The sequence below is a fragment of the Chinchilla lanigera genome, unplaced genomic scaffold, assembly GCF_000276665.1.
Source record: "Chinchilla lanigera isolate Chin_1 unplaced genomic scaffold, ChiLan1.0 scaffold00068, whole genome shotgun sequence".
Taxonomy (NCBI): Eukaryota; Metazoa; Chordata; class Mammalia; order Rodentia; family Chinchillidae; genus Chinchilla; species Chinchilla lanigera.
Genome location: NW_004955469.1, coordinates 12,349,519 through 12,362,106, shown reverse-complemented (window position 1 = coordinate 12,362,106; position 12,588 = coordinate 12,349,519). Strand labels below are relative to the sequence as shown.

Sequence of the window (12,588 nt, the reverse complement as noted above, 5' to 3'; positions counted from 1 at the left end):
TGATAGCAGTTATTACTGTTAACAATCACCAATATATTTCTTACAGTTGTTATTACATTGTGTAGATCCCAGTCTACATTTCTAACCTAAAGTAAAATGAATCATCGTAATAATCATTTAGTTTTCCAGCTGAAGCAAATGGGATTATCCGTGTTCCTTCAATTTTAAAAATACAGATACAGGGCAGGGGAGGTTAGTTCTGGCAGGAAAATGACTAATTATGGTTGCTGACTAGTGTTCTGAATGTTCCTCAAATGTGTAGCAAAGTTATAAATCAATCTGCTACTAAAATATTTTCTAGATTTCAGATCTTTAGACATATCCTGTCTCCTAAACAATAATCTCTCAATTATCCTGCCTAAATTTAGGAAGATCTTTATTAGCAAAGGATGCATTCCACAGTTATGCTTTATTTACAAAGAAATTTGATAGACAAAAGTGTTCCTTATCAGAAGTACTTTAAACCATTTTATTGACTGAGAAGGGTGAATCTAAGTTAGATGCCACAATAAATGGTGCATCAAAACAAAACAAAACAAAAAAGCAAACACCACCACTTCAATGTCTTAGTTCCAAGAAGAACTACCTCCTCCATGGGCTTCTGTGGGGAGACAGGCACTCACTGTTCAAACACAAGGTGAACGGTAAGCCCAAGTCTATGCCATATTAGTAGTGACTAAACAATTTCGAACACAAGCCAGGGGACCAGAGATATAGCTCAGTGGCACAGCACCTGCCTGGCAAGTGCAAAGTTGTGAGTTCAATTCCCAGCATCAAAAAAAAAAAAGAAAAGAAAAAAAAGAATCAAACACAAGCCAGAATAGTAGGATACAGTTTTGGTTTACTGTATCAATGTGATTTTTGGATCGCTGGCATACGTTTCTTTAAAATCATGGATACTTAATTGTAAATAAGCTTCACTGTGGTAAGTTATGATTTGCATCTTAATGCCATTAAGGAAAGAAGTAAGAATTTTATACCTTCTCTTACATAATGGTTCAAGACCTTTCATTTCAGGCACAGGCAGTTTTATGACAGTGTAGCAATTACCAGATGGAGATGATTATTTGTCATAGATGTCACCATTATACAAAATAGGCTGGTGTGAATCAGAATAAAGAACCATATATAAAGTTTAGAAATTTTTGCCACTTTCATTAATAAATAAGGTATATTCTGAGATGGGTGCCTACCTGCTCTTAAACGGTCTACCACAAAAGTGAAGCCTGTAGTTCTTGGATGTATGACATATTCATATTTTTGAAGTCCATTCTTTTCAGCAAAATCATTACTTCTAGCCTTGCTATTTTCTAAAACAAAAGAAATCACATTATTAGAAACCATAAAATGATAGATAAGACACGTATTTTTTTTTAAAAAAAGGCAGTTAATATTCTGTAATTACTGAATACAGCATACTGATACGATACAAACATTTTAGCCAGTCCCTTACAAAGATCACAGTCTAATTAAATTTTAAAAATTTTATAACAACATATCAAAAGATTTTTAACAAAATTTTTCTCAAATTTATATTCCATTTTTTAGTTAACCTATAATGAAAAATGAAATATAAATAAAATACTAAGAACCTAAAATTTTCATAAAAACTCTTCTGTATAAAAATTGAAATTCTAAAACATAAAATGCTAATATGATGAAAAACTAATACAATGTACAGATCTAGATAACCAGAAGAAATAATTAGCACTCAAATATATCAGATCAACATTGTTTTGTAACTCAGTAATCGAAGTCTTCAGTGCAAGCTATCTGCCTGGCCCAGGCACAGAGCAGGCTGATGTCACTAACTCAAACCACTGCACAACAGAAGGGGCACATGATTAGCACATCATGCACAAACGTCGGAACGTGGTTTGGCTGAACACAGTTGGGAGTCAAGTAGATGTTCCAGTTGCTGGCAAAAACTTCTTTTTCCATTCCATGAGGTAACTTTACAAGTTCCAAGAAGAACCAAACCCATTATTCAGCAAATACATTTGGAAAAAGTAAAGTGTTCAGAAATGTGGCCTCAACTGCTGGGAGAGATCATGAAATGCTTCTGACGACAGCAGATGTTAAAACCTGCAATCGTCAGCTGCACTCTGAAATGTATAGATTTATTGCAAGCACAAGAAAACACCTAAATAAGTGCAGGTTCCCTAGGTGTAAATTTAAGATCACTGAGTTTCCAAGCTTCCAAACACCACAGATGCATGCCACATTATGAAAACATTCAAAGAACACTCTTAAGAAGGTGTTATAAAGAGGAACTGAGTCAGATACTCTCAGATCTCCTCCAAATAAAAAAGGCCCTAATCACAGCAAATTAATAAGCTGCTTTCACATTTATTTGGGAGTCTCCTGGGCATGAGACTACAAAACAGTATTTCTATTAGAGGCAGCTGACAGAACTTTAATGAGATTAGGAATTCCAGAGGCACCGCAAAGATGAGGAGTAACTGACTGCTCCCTGGTCTGCTCTTGTTAGAAATGGTGGGGCTACTGAAGATAACACTGAATTGCTTTGTACATGTACATACAAGTATACATAGTTTCAAAATGTGCAATCATGACATGGAGAGGTAGAAACAGATGAGTGTGCAGAGTTCCCCTCTACCACTGCTTCATCTACCACCCGCAGACCTGTTGTTCATGACCGCAGCAGTATCCCCGTCTGGGCGCTCACTCCCTGTAACTGCCATCCTGCACCGCTGCTCATGGCACTTGGGCCATTCACGCCTCAAATCTATAATGTTCCTTGCCTCAGGTGGATGCAGCTGCTCTTCCCTTTATCTAGGAGGCCTCTCATCCATGCAGTCCCACAGTTCTCACTTTGTTCGTTTAGTTCTTCTTTAAACTGAAACCTAACACAGCAGCTTGCCCTACCCACCCTGCATCAGGCAGCACCCTACACCCTTCTATTTTTCTCTACCTCTTTATCCTGTTTTATTTTTTCTCACAGAACTTACAATAATTATACATATTTTAACTTATCAATTTATTATTGCTTTCCTCGTGCATATTTAAATGAAAGTGTATATAAAGCCCTGGAAACATTTATTAGATGAAGATGTTTTATGTACAAAGCTATTAAACTGTATGCAATGTACTTATTAAAACTTAGAAATAGCCAAATCCAAATCAGGGAAACAGAACTCAAAAGTATAGTATAAGGATTGTGATGCTTAATTTTATACATCAACTTGACTAGGCCACAATACTCAAGGATAAAAAAAAAAGTACTCAAGGATTTGGTCCAACATTATTCTAGATGTTTCTGTGAAGGTATTTTTTTAAGTAAGATATTTCAATCAGTAGACTGAATAAAACAGATTATCCTCCACCATACAGATGGGTCTCATCCGAATCAGTTGAAGAATTTAATAGAAAGAGATAGGGCGCTGGGCATGGGGGTGGATGCCCGTAATTCCAGCACTCTAGAAGGCTAAGGCAGGAGGATTACAATTCTGAGCCCAGCTGGGGCAATTTAGAGAGTCCCTGACTCACATACTCAGTGTGAAGGCCCTGGGTTCCAGCCCCTCCCCAGCAAGGAAGGACTTCTGTCTCTAGACCCCTCTGGATTCAAATGGCAACTTGCCCAGGGCTTTACCCTGCTGGCCCGCCCTAAAGATTTCAAACTTGCCAGGCACCCATTGTCTCAAAAGCCACTTCAAGAAAGTAAAACTTAACCTCTCTCTCCCTACATATATTTAATTGGTTCTAGTTCTCTGATGAACCCTAGTATACTAACGTAATATAAATAATCATGAGAATGATTACAATATAACATTAAGTGAAAAGACAAAAGCAAGATCTCAATTTTCCTATTATATACATGTGTATAATACGCATGTGTACATGTGTGCCCAAATGACCCAATGGAATGGATCAAATTTAGAATGGTGCTTATTTATGGCCTGTGTGATTACAGCAATGTGTAAACATCTGCTTCTAAACTTCCCAATATTAACATGTCCCATTAATAAGAAAAAAGTTACAGCCAACAATACATGAAGACAGAATGTATGTAAAGTAACACAAACTTGAAAATGTGCAAGCAAACTAGATTGAGGACTTAAAAGTAGACTCTAAAATGTTCTCTTTAGACTTACAAAGCCAAACTTAAAGTTAACTGTGGTAATTAGAAAAACTACCTAATTAATAGATACTTTTTCCAAGTTGTTAGCCTATTACATTTTTTTCCAACTCAAAAAAATTATCTGTATAACTCTGTAAAAGAAACAATAAAAAATACTTTGTAAAGCTTCAAAAGTCTGTTTACTGGCAAAGAGTATAGCTTTTGCAAGTTGGTCTTAAATGTAAACACCATTTTATAGAAATACTGTGTGACAGGGAGTACTCTAGACTCTAACCGTAAGTAAATGAATGTGAAGTTCATCACCTACAAAAGAAACCTGAGAAAAAATACAGAATGAAGATGTGTTTTAAATATATTTTATAGACTGAAGGTCCACTGTATAAACATATTTACACTAATATACCAAAGGACCAACAATACATGACCTTTTCCCATTTACTTTTATTTGATTAAAGAAGTTCCACAGTTGCTATTCTTTAATATACATTTTGGCATCATTTTAGTAAATACCTTTTTATATGCTATATTTATCAAATGAAGCTAACGTCCAAATTTCTTGTTGGTTCTAAGAGTGCAAGGAGTACCAAAAATGACCAAATAAATTGCTTCAGTTGGAAAGTGTAGCAAATCAGGAACACTGACAAATTTTAGCTTGCAAGTGGAGTACCAAACAATGAGTTCTGGAGCAAAACATCTGCATCAAAATGTGTTGAGAATCAAATTCAAGCAGTTTCAAAGCAGTCAAGTAGCAAGGTTATAAGTGACTATATTATATATTCTAAATATTATAAAATTTAAATATGGTTATTATAATTTCCTGATGATAGTTTAGCTCTGGAAGTCAACTTATGCACTGCGATCTATTTTCAAAGGCAGTCAATATTATCCTCCATATTATCCTCTTTGATCCAACTACTTTTAGAATTTTAAACATAAAAGCAAACATACACTACACATAAGCATATATTTTAGAGACTTTGCCTGGGATATAAAAATTGCCATGGTTATGTAGCTCAGTTCCATCTCCAAGAGATGAGTCAAAAACTTCTTTATTGCCATGTACTGTAAATGCTTTCCAAATTTCCTTTATCAACCTACTATGGCTCTGTCACCACTGAAGTACTTGTGAAATATGTATTTTTTTTCTTTTGAACTTTTTTGGGGTAATGAATTTCATATATTATTATGTCCACAGTATAAATTAGTATGTCCACATACCTGTTCTCTTTTCCTAAGTTCTAAGGGTTGCCCTTCTTAGCAGCAAAGATCTGGAAGACAACTCCATACTATTTGTGATCCTTAAGCTTGCATTCTGTCCTGCTTCTGTGTGTTTTCCCTTATAAAGCAGACCTTCATCCACCGAATCATTCTTAAATTCTGCTGTTTCTTTCTTGAAGTTATAGCTCCTTCCTGTCTAAACTATATCCCTTTCAAACCTATCGCTCCCAGTACTCAACCAGGCAAGTTCTACTTTTATCCATTTTACATCCTAGACTGGAATAAAATGACCTATAGTTTAAGGTCATTTAAAACGACCTGTGGAAATCCTTTTTTAATCGTTTCAATATCTGGGAAAGTAGAAAAGTTCAAACATGTCCTCCTGAGTCTCTGTGCACTGTGATCTATTCACAAGTCAATAATGGCGGATTTTTCTTGAGGAGCCACCTGTCCTACTGCTACGCACATCTTACCACACATTTCTTATTTCACCTGGCAGAGATGAACCAGGTTCCTCATAAACAAGGAGCACTGTTCTATACTACAGATATGCCAAAACCTTTCCTACCTACAGTAAGGAAAAGGTTTACATATTAGGAGAAAGATAACATATAAACTTAAAACAAGAAACTGAAGTTAGTTACTTTCAGATCTTTTTGTTCTTATAAGCTGAGGGGAACGAGGGATAAAGGATAAAAAAAATACCTTGGAAGAGGATAAGGAAATATACAGAACAGGTAAGGAAAAATTACTTAAAAGATAATTTTAAAGCTCTGCTTATATAAACATAAAAGGCTATTTTAAAAAAAATTCTGAAGCTCAAAATAGAGAGTCCCGGATAACAAGCATGAATAATAATGACTGACTGTGGCTGTCTATAATAGTATAATAAAATCAGTGGGCTGGAAACCATGAATCCTGGGTCCTGATGTGCTCCTGATTAATGGAGTGACCTTACGGGTGGTACATCAATCCTGCTGATAATCAGTTACTTCATCTGAAGAATAAATTGTTTTGACAAGCTATATTTTAAAATTCTGTGCCCCAAACTCAATCTACATTACCTGTGAGATCAGTCCCTTCTGGGAATATGAGGAGTTGAAGTGGTTCACCAATATCACAAAAATAATCAATCATGTCTTCAAAGTGGTTCTTGTCATCCTTCCACTTCCTATGAATGAAGATATAGGCAGCAGCCTGCATGGCCCAACCTAGAATGAATTGAACAAATATTTGCATACAATTTAATTAATAATATTCATATATTACTAAATATATTTTTTCAGGTTTTGTGACTTTACTATAAATTATTTACTATCAAAATAAGCATTCTAGCCCGGCATGGTGGTGCACACCTATAATCTCAGCACTCAGAGGCTGAAGCAGGAGGATGGCCCTGAGGTGCAGGCCAGCCTGGGCTACATTAGTGAGTTCAAGGCCAGCCTGCACTACATAGGAGGACCTTGTCTCAAAAAAAAAAAAAGTAAAACTAAGCATTCTATGACATATCGTATGTTCAGTATTAATCTTGGGTTTTAAATAAATAACACATGTGTCACCGAATATTTTTAAAGGGGTTTGGTAGTCTAAAAAACTACTTTCAAGCCAAAACTAGCTATTAAAATATCAAGACTAGAAACTTCTCTGATATCTATCCTACTTTGTCCAAGATTTTAACAACCCTAACTAAACGGACCTTTTAGCCAAGCTACCTATGAGAAAAGAAAAGACTGTGCTCCGAGGTTTACAAAGCAGTGAGCAGAGTCATTTCTCAGGTTATGTGAGCATTCTCTACAGTATTTCCTTTTTGGTACTACTCAGTCTCTAAATGTGATTGCTACTTTCAATGCTAGTCACTTCAGATTTTAAAGAAAAGCAAACTGTGCAGTGGCTATGCAACACGTTCATCAGAGTATTCACTGTGGGCCCGATGACTTTCTCTTGGGCAAATCTACCTTGCTGCTAATGAGGCAGCCCTAGATGAGTCCGCTATCAGATGACTGCCCGGCTTTCTCTGACCACAGTGTCTAGAAAGACTGGGAGGTGCCAGGCTCAAGGCAGCCAATCTATGGTCTTTGCAATCGCCCATGAAGCATGAAAACCCTGGGCCAAATGCAGTAACTATTGAGCCCCACCAAATGTTTGTACTTTCTCAGAAATGTTACCCATGACCATGAGGAGAGCAAACAGCACCGAAAGTAGAGGCAGTTGAACAAGATGATGACACCTACTTTAGTGAAGGTTAAAAACTGTTACTGCTGAACTGGGCCACCTAAAACTGATTTTAATCCACAAGAAGAGACAGTTTTAGTTACTACAAGTCCCACCAGTCTGTGGAGCCATGTCTCTGATTGCCACGCATAGCTTTACAATACACTTACTATTTCAGCGGGAAGAGATGAATGGCCGCTCCTTGCAAACACACAGCACTGCTCGGTCCTCCAGATATGCCATGATTTACTCCCCTATACCCCATTACCACTTAGGCTGTACCCAGTCCCAGAGTCTCTTATCTTTACTAGAAAAGTGTACTCCATTCCCATTTATTGGGGTAACTTTTCTCTTGCTGACATCTTTCATGTTTCCTATTTGTCATACTGCTTTGTGCTTTCTTGCCCACCCCTTCCCCACTTCCCTTTTTCTGACTTTGGTTGAAATTAAGTTTTTCCTGCCCCTCTGTTTCTCTCTAATAGAGAGGCAAACAAACTATGGACTGTGGACCAAATTCAGTTTACTGTCTCTTTTTACATGATTCACAAATAAAGAAGAATATGATTTTGTGATATGAGAAAATTATGTAACATTAAACCTTCAGTATTTATAAACAAGGTTTTCCTGGAACTCAGAGTGCGGCAGTTGTCCACGTATACTGTCCATGGCTCCCACCACGTTACCACAGCAGGCTACAATCAGTACCACAGAGACAGTGTGGCCCACAACCTGTGACACCGACTACCTAGGCCTTTACAAAAACAGTTTGCTGGCTGCTGGTTGGGAAATTCTACACCCTACTTTGTTCCTTTAGTGGTAAAAATGTTTCCGCCTTTACATTTTTGGCAAATATATTAAACATACAATTTTGTCAACACTGAATTACATCAATCTTTCTCAAGCAAAAATGTATGCTTTCAATTCTATCACTGAACATAAGGCCTTTAAGTTTTTAAAGATTGAAACAGTAGTAATAGCAGAAAATTATGCTCTCCTATTATGTACTTCTCTTTTTACAAAATTTGTAGACATTATCCCATCATTTCCCAGACTGCTTTATCATTCTTTAAATTTCACAGAAATGATTCTAATTATTTGGACTACATCTTAAGTTTTGCTGGCTGCTTTGCTTATCACTGTTTCTTGTGTTCACCCTACAAAGGATTTCTTTGAAAAGATATTTGCAGCTCTGCATTCTGAAATGTATTTGCTTTGTTCTCAATTTTGGAAGCTAATTTGGCTACACAGAGAACTGAGGTTCCAAATCATTTCTGATAAAAATCTATCATGTAATATAGCTGGTAAGAAGTCTAACATCAATCTGATTTATGTAGATAACCTCTTTTTCTCTTTGGGAAGCTCTGAGTTGTTTCTAATCTTTGGTTTTATAAAATTTTACCAGTATAAGCCGAGGTATGGAAGTGTTTTTCATTAATTCTGCTTAGCAGTTGCCAAACTTACAATATTTGAGTCCTTTAATATTATGAACATTCCTTCCGTTATTAAAGAAAATCGGTTTTCTTCCTCTCATTCTCTCATGTTTTCTGTCTAGAGCTTCTATGAGATATGAAAAGTTGTAGATATCTTCTCTCATGTTTTGTCTTCTAATACTTTTTTCATTTGACATAGTTTTTAAGGAGAATCCCTTTTCTTGACCATCCAACTCATGAATCTGACCTTTAGCTGTACCTGTCCTAACAACTGTGTTTATTTCAACAATTACGTATTTTTATTTTTACAATCTGCAATTTATTCTCTTTCATATCAATCAGCCAATTTTTATGAGTGGAGAGTATAATTATAATAAAAATACTTACTAAACACTTACTATATGCCTAATACTATTCTAAGCATTTTTCATTAATCTGGTTAATGTCCAAGACAACTTTATAAATTAGGTAAAAATTATTATTTCTATCTTCTCAGTGAAGAAACTGAGGCATATTGAGATCCAAATAACTAGTAAGTGCTACATCCAGGTTTCAAACACAGTCTGACCCTAAAGCTCAAGTTTTAATTCACTGAAATATTAAACAATTTCTCTACAACTGAATCCCTCTGAGATATTAATGACATGTAGTTTAAGTTCTCTACAGAGAATTTTTACTCAGATATTAGACACCCTCCAGTTAGTACTAGCTGTTCTTTTCTGTTGGTACAGTCTTCATATCAGAAAAGGATATTCTAGACAGAACAATCGTCACAAGTAGAATGCATTTCTCATCCCACGTGAGAATAACTTCCCTTTGAGGACAGGGAGTGGTAGCAATATTCATGGGAGTTTTGTTGTAACACTTTTCTAATAATCTCTATTTTCCAAAAATTTTAGACTGGGAGATAAGACATCTGAATCATCCTGCCTCTTGGACCTTCTCACTGAAGATGTAATGATGCACTCTCCTAAGTCTTTGGCTTATGCTCCATGTACATATCACCAATGCTTTAAAATCTTTTATACTTCCCTTAGCTCAAATGTTTTTCTGGTTTTCTTCATGAAAACCACCTCCTGTTTCACTGCCATCAATGCATATTTTATGAATGTTAAAAGCAAGATTTTAAACTTGAGAACATCAAAACATATTTTTATTACATTTATTTCATACTTTCATGAGCTAATTAATGACAATGTAACTTACATAAAATTTAAATTAACTTGTCTTTTTCACACTTTTCCATTGTAGGACTTGCTGTCTTTAGCCTGCATTTCTCAGGCAAGGACTAAGTGTCTGGCAGGTTTATAAAGACAGAATCTGTGGATACTGGCATAGCTTCACAGTATTATCTTGTTTCTAAAACCTCATTTAAATTCTCAGCAGAAACTTCTCAAAATAGATGCGAGCCAGGTGTGGTGGCCCACACCTGTAATCCCAGCACCCAGGAAGCTGAGGCAGAATGGCTGCAAATTCAAGGCCAGCCTGGGTTACAGAGTGAGTTCAAAGCCAGCCTGAACTGCATAATGAGATCCTGTCTTAAAAAGGCAAAAAAAGAAGTTTGGGCTGAGGCTATAGCTCAGTGACACAAGTGCCTACCTGGGAAGTGCAAGGTCCTGAGTTTGATTCCCAATACCCCCTCCCCCAAAAAAAGAGAAAGAAAGAAACATCAAAGTAGATGGGAATAAGCCCTGAGTATTTTCCATGATCCAAAATCTAGTCTATAATTTCAAACCTAGTTTCTCTGATGTGTATTCCTTTTTATCAGCTGTTACAGTTGACAGAAAAAACTATCTGAATGTATGCATTTGTGCCATTATGTACTTTCTCAATAAAAAAAGAAAGCTTATTCATCACTTTTTCTGTTTTTAATTTTAGTGTAGAAGGGACATAGTTAAAGGAATCATAACTTGTACTACTTCCCTAGTGCTCTAAAAACTGCACCTCAGTGATATGTTAAAGTTTATTAAAGTTAAAGGAATCATAACTTGTACTACTTCCCTAGTGCTCTAAAAACTGCACCTCAGTGATATGTTAAAGTTTATTGCTGCTTTCCACATATTAATATGGTACCTACTATGACACTATGAATATGATGCTGGCAACAAAAAGTAATGTGGAATAGACATTCCCTTCACCATGATTCTTAATGCTGAGTAGAGGATGCAGATGCAACCAATGCAACCAGGCCTCACGTTACTATCAGAAGCCTCTATTAAGTGAAAATGAATAGCAATATAAACAAATGCAAATTTTATGTGAAAACATTCTATCACAAACACCATTAGAAAATACTATTTTTATTGAATGTATACCTGTGTATAAAAACAGCAGTTACACACATAACTCTAGAAACTAACAAGCAGTTATAATTCTAAGATTTTCACCTTCTATCAGGGTGCTAAGTGCTATACAGATAAAGTCAGGAAGCTCTAGTTTTCCTGAAATCACCTTACAAATTAGGTAATGCTCTTTACACCATTCTAAGATGATTAATTTCCATGAAGTCTTTGGGTTTTGAAAATACTGAGTGAAGACTATTGTATGATCTTATTCTTACAATAACTCTATTGTAGTTTGTCTACATTATTATGTTTCAAGTGTGGCTGGGCTAAAAATATTATGTATTAAAAGTATGGCCACACAATTACTATTCTAAAGCAAATTTAATTCTAACTATAATTTCAAACTGTAAAAACCACAAACACATGAAAATGGATTAAAAACATCCTTCCTACAAATTTCACCACACTCCACAAAGACAGAGATTATCATATCTACCTGAAGACTACAGAAATTCTTGCCTGACTTTGAGGACAAGCATTATTTACTAATGGCTTTTGGGTGGCAAGATGAGGTTTGGATGTGGTTATAATTTGCAAGCTTATGCTAGTGTAGGACCAAAACTTACTTTCATACTTTGAGATTTGCCATTTGATCAACAATCTCAAGAATCTACCATATAAGAGATCTATTACTGTTGCAAAACCAATTCCTAAACTAAGACATCCCAATAGCAACTAATATATGGTAGGCAGAACAATTACATACCCCTTTTCAAGATGTCCACATTCTACTTCCCTGAACTGTGAATATGTTAAGTAACATGGCAAAAAGCAACTGAGTGTGCCAGTCAACTGAATTTTTTTTTCTGTTTTCTTTTTTGGTACCAGGAATAAAACTTGAGGCCTTGCACTTGCCACAGAGGCACTGTGCCACTGAGCTACATCCCTGGCCCTCAACTGAATTTACGATAGGGAGATTATGTTGATTATTCTAGTGGGACCAATGTAATCACAAAGGTCCTTAAAAGTACAAGAGGGAGGCTAAAGACAGTATCAGAGTTATAGGATATAGAAAGGACTCAACAAACCATTGGAATATGGTTGGCCACTAGAAGCTGGGAGTGGCAAGCAAACAGCCCTTACACAAAGCCTGCAGAAAGAAATCAGTCCTGAGAACACCCAGGTTTCAGCCCAATGGGACCCACATCAGTCTTCTGACCTGTAGAACTGTAACACACTATGTTTGTGCCATTTAAGATATTCTACTTGTGGTATAAGCAGCAACAGATGACTCAGAGAACTACCAGTGCACAGATATTAATTTCTAGTGTCATTCTTCAAG

The 12,588-nt window shown here is 36.1% G+C and overlaps 1 protein-coding gene across 8 annotated transcripts in view; it reads right to left on the bottom strand.

Moving 5' to 3' along the window:
• Positions 1-12,588, bottom strand: part of Lclat1 (lysocardiolipin acyltransferase 1) — a 197,263-nt gene that overhangs the window by 69,845 nt on the left and 114,830 nt on the right. For all 8 annotated transcript variants that reach the window (XM_013522666.1, XM_013522667.1, XM_005400554.2 and 5 more), the window contains 2 exons: positions 6,385-6,531; positions 1,194-1,310 (listed from right to left, as the gene is read on the bottom strand). In XM_013522666.1, the coding sequence (XP_013378120.1) occupies positions 1,194-1,310; positions 6,385-6,531 (264 nt within the window). The remainder of the gene's footprint in view (positions 1-1,193; positions 1,311-6,384; positions 6,532-12,588) is intronic.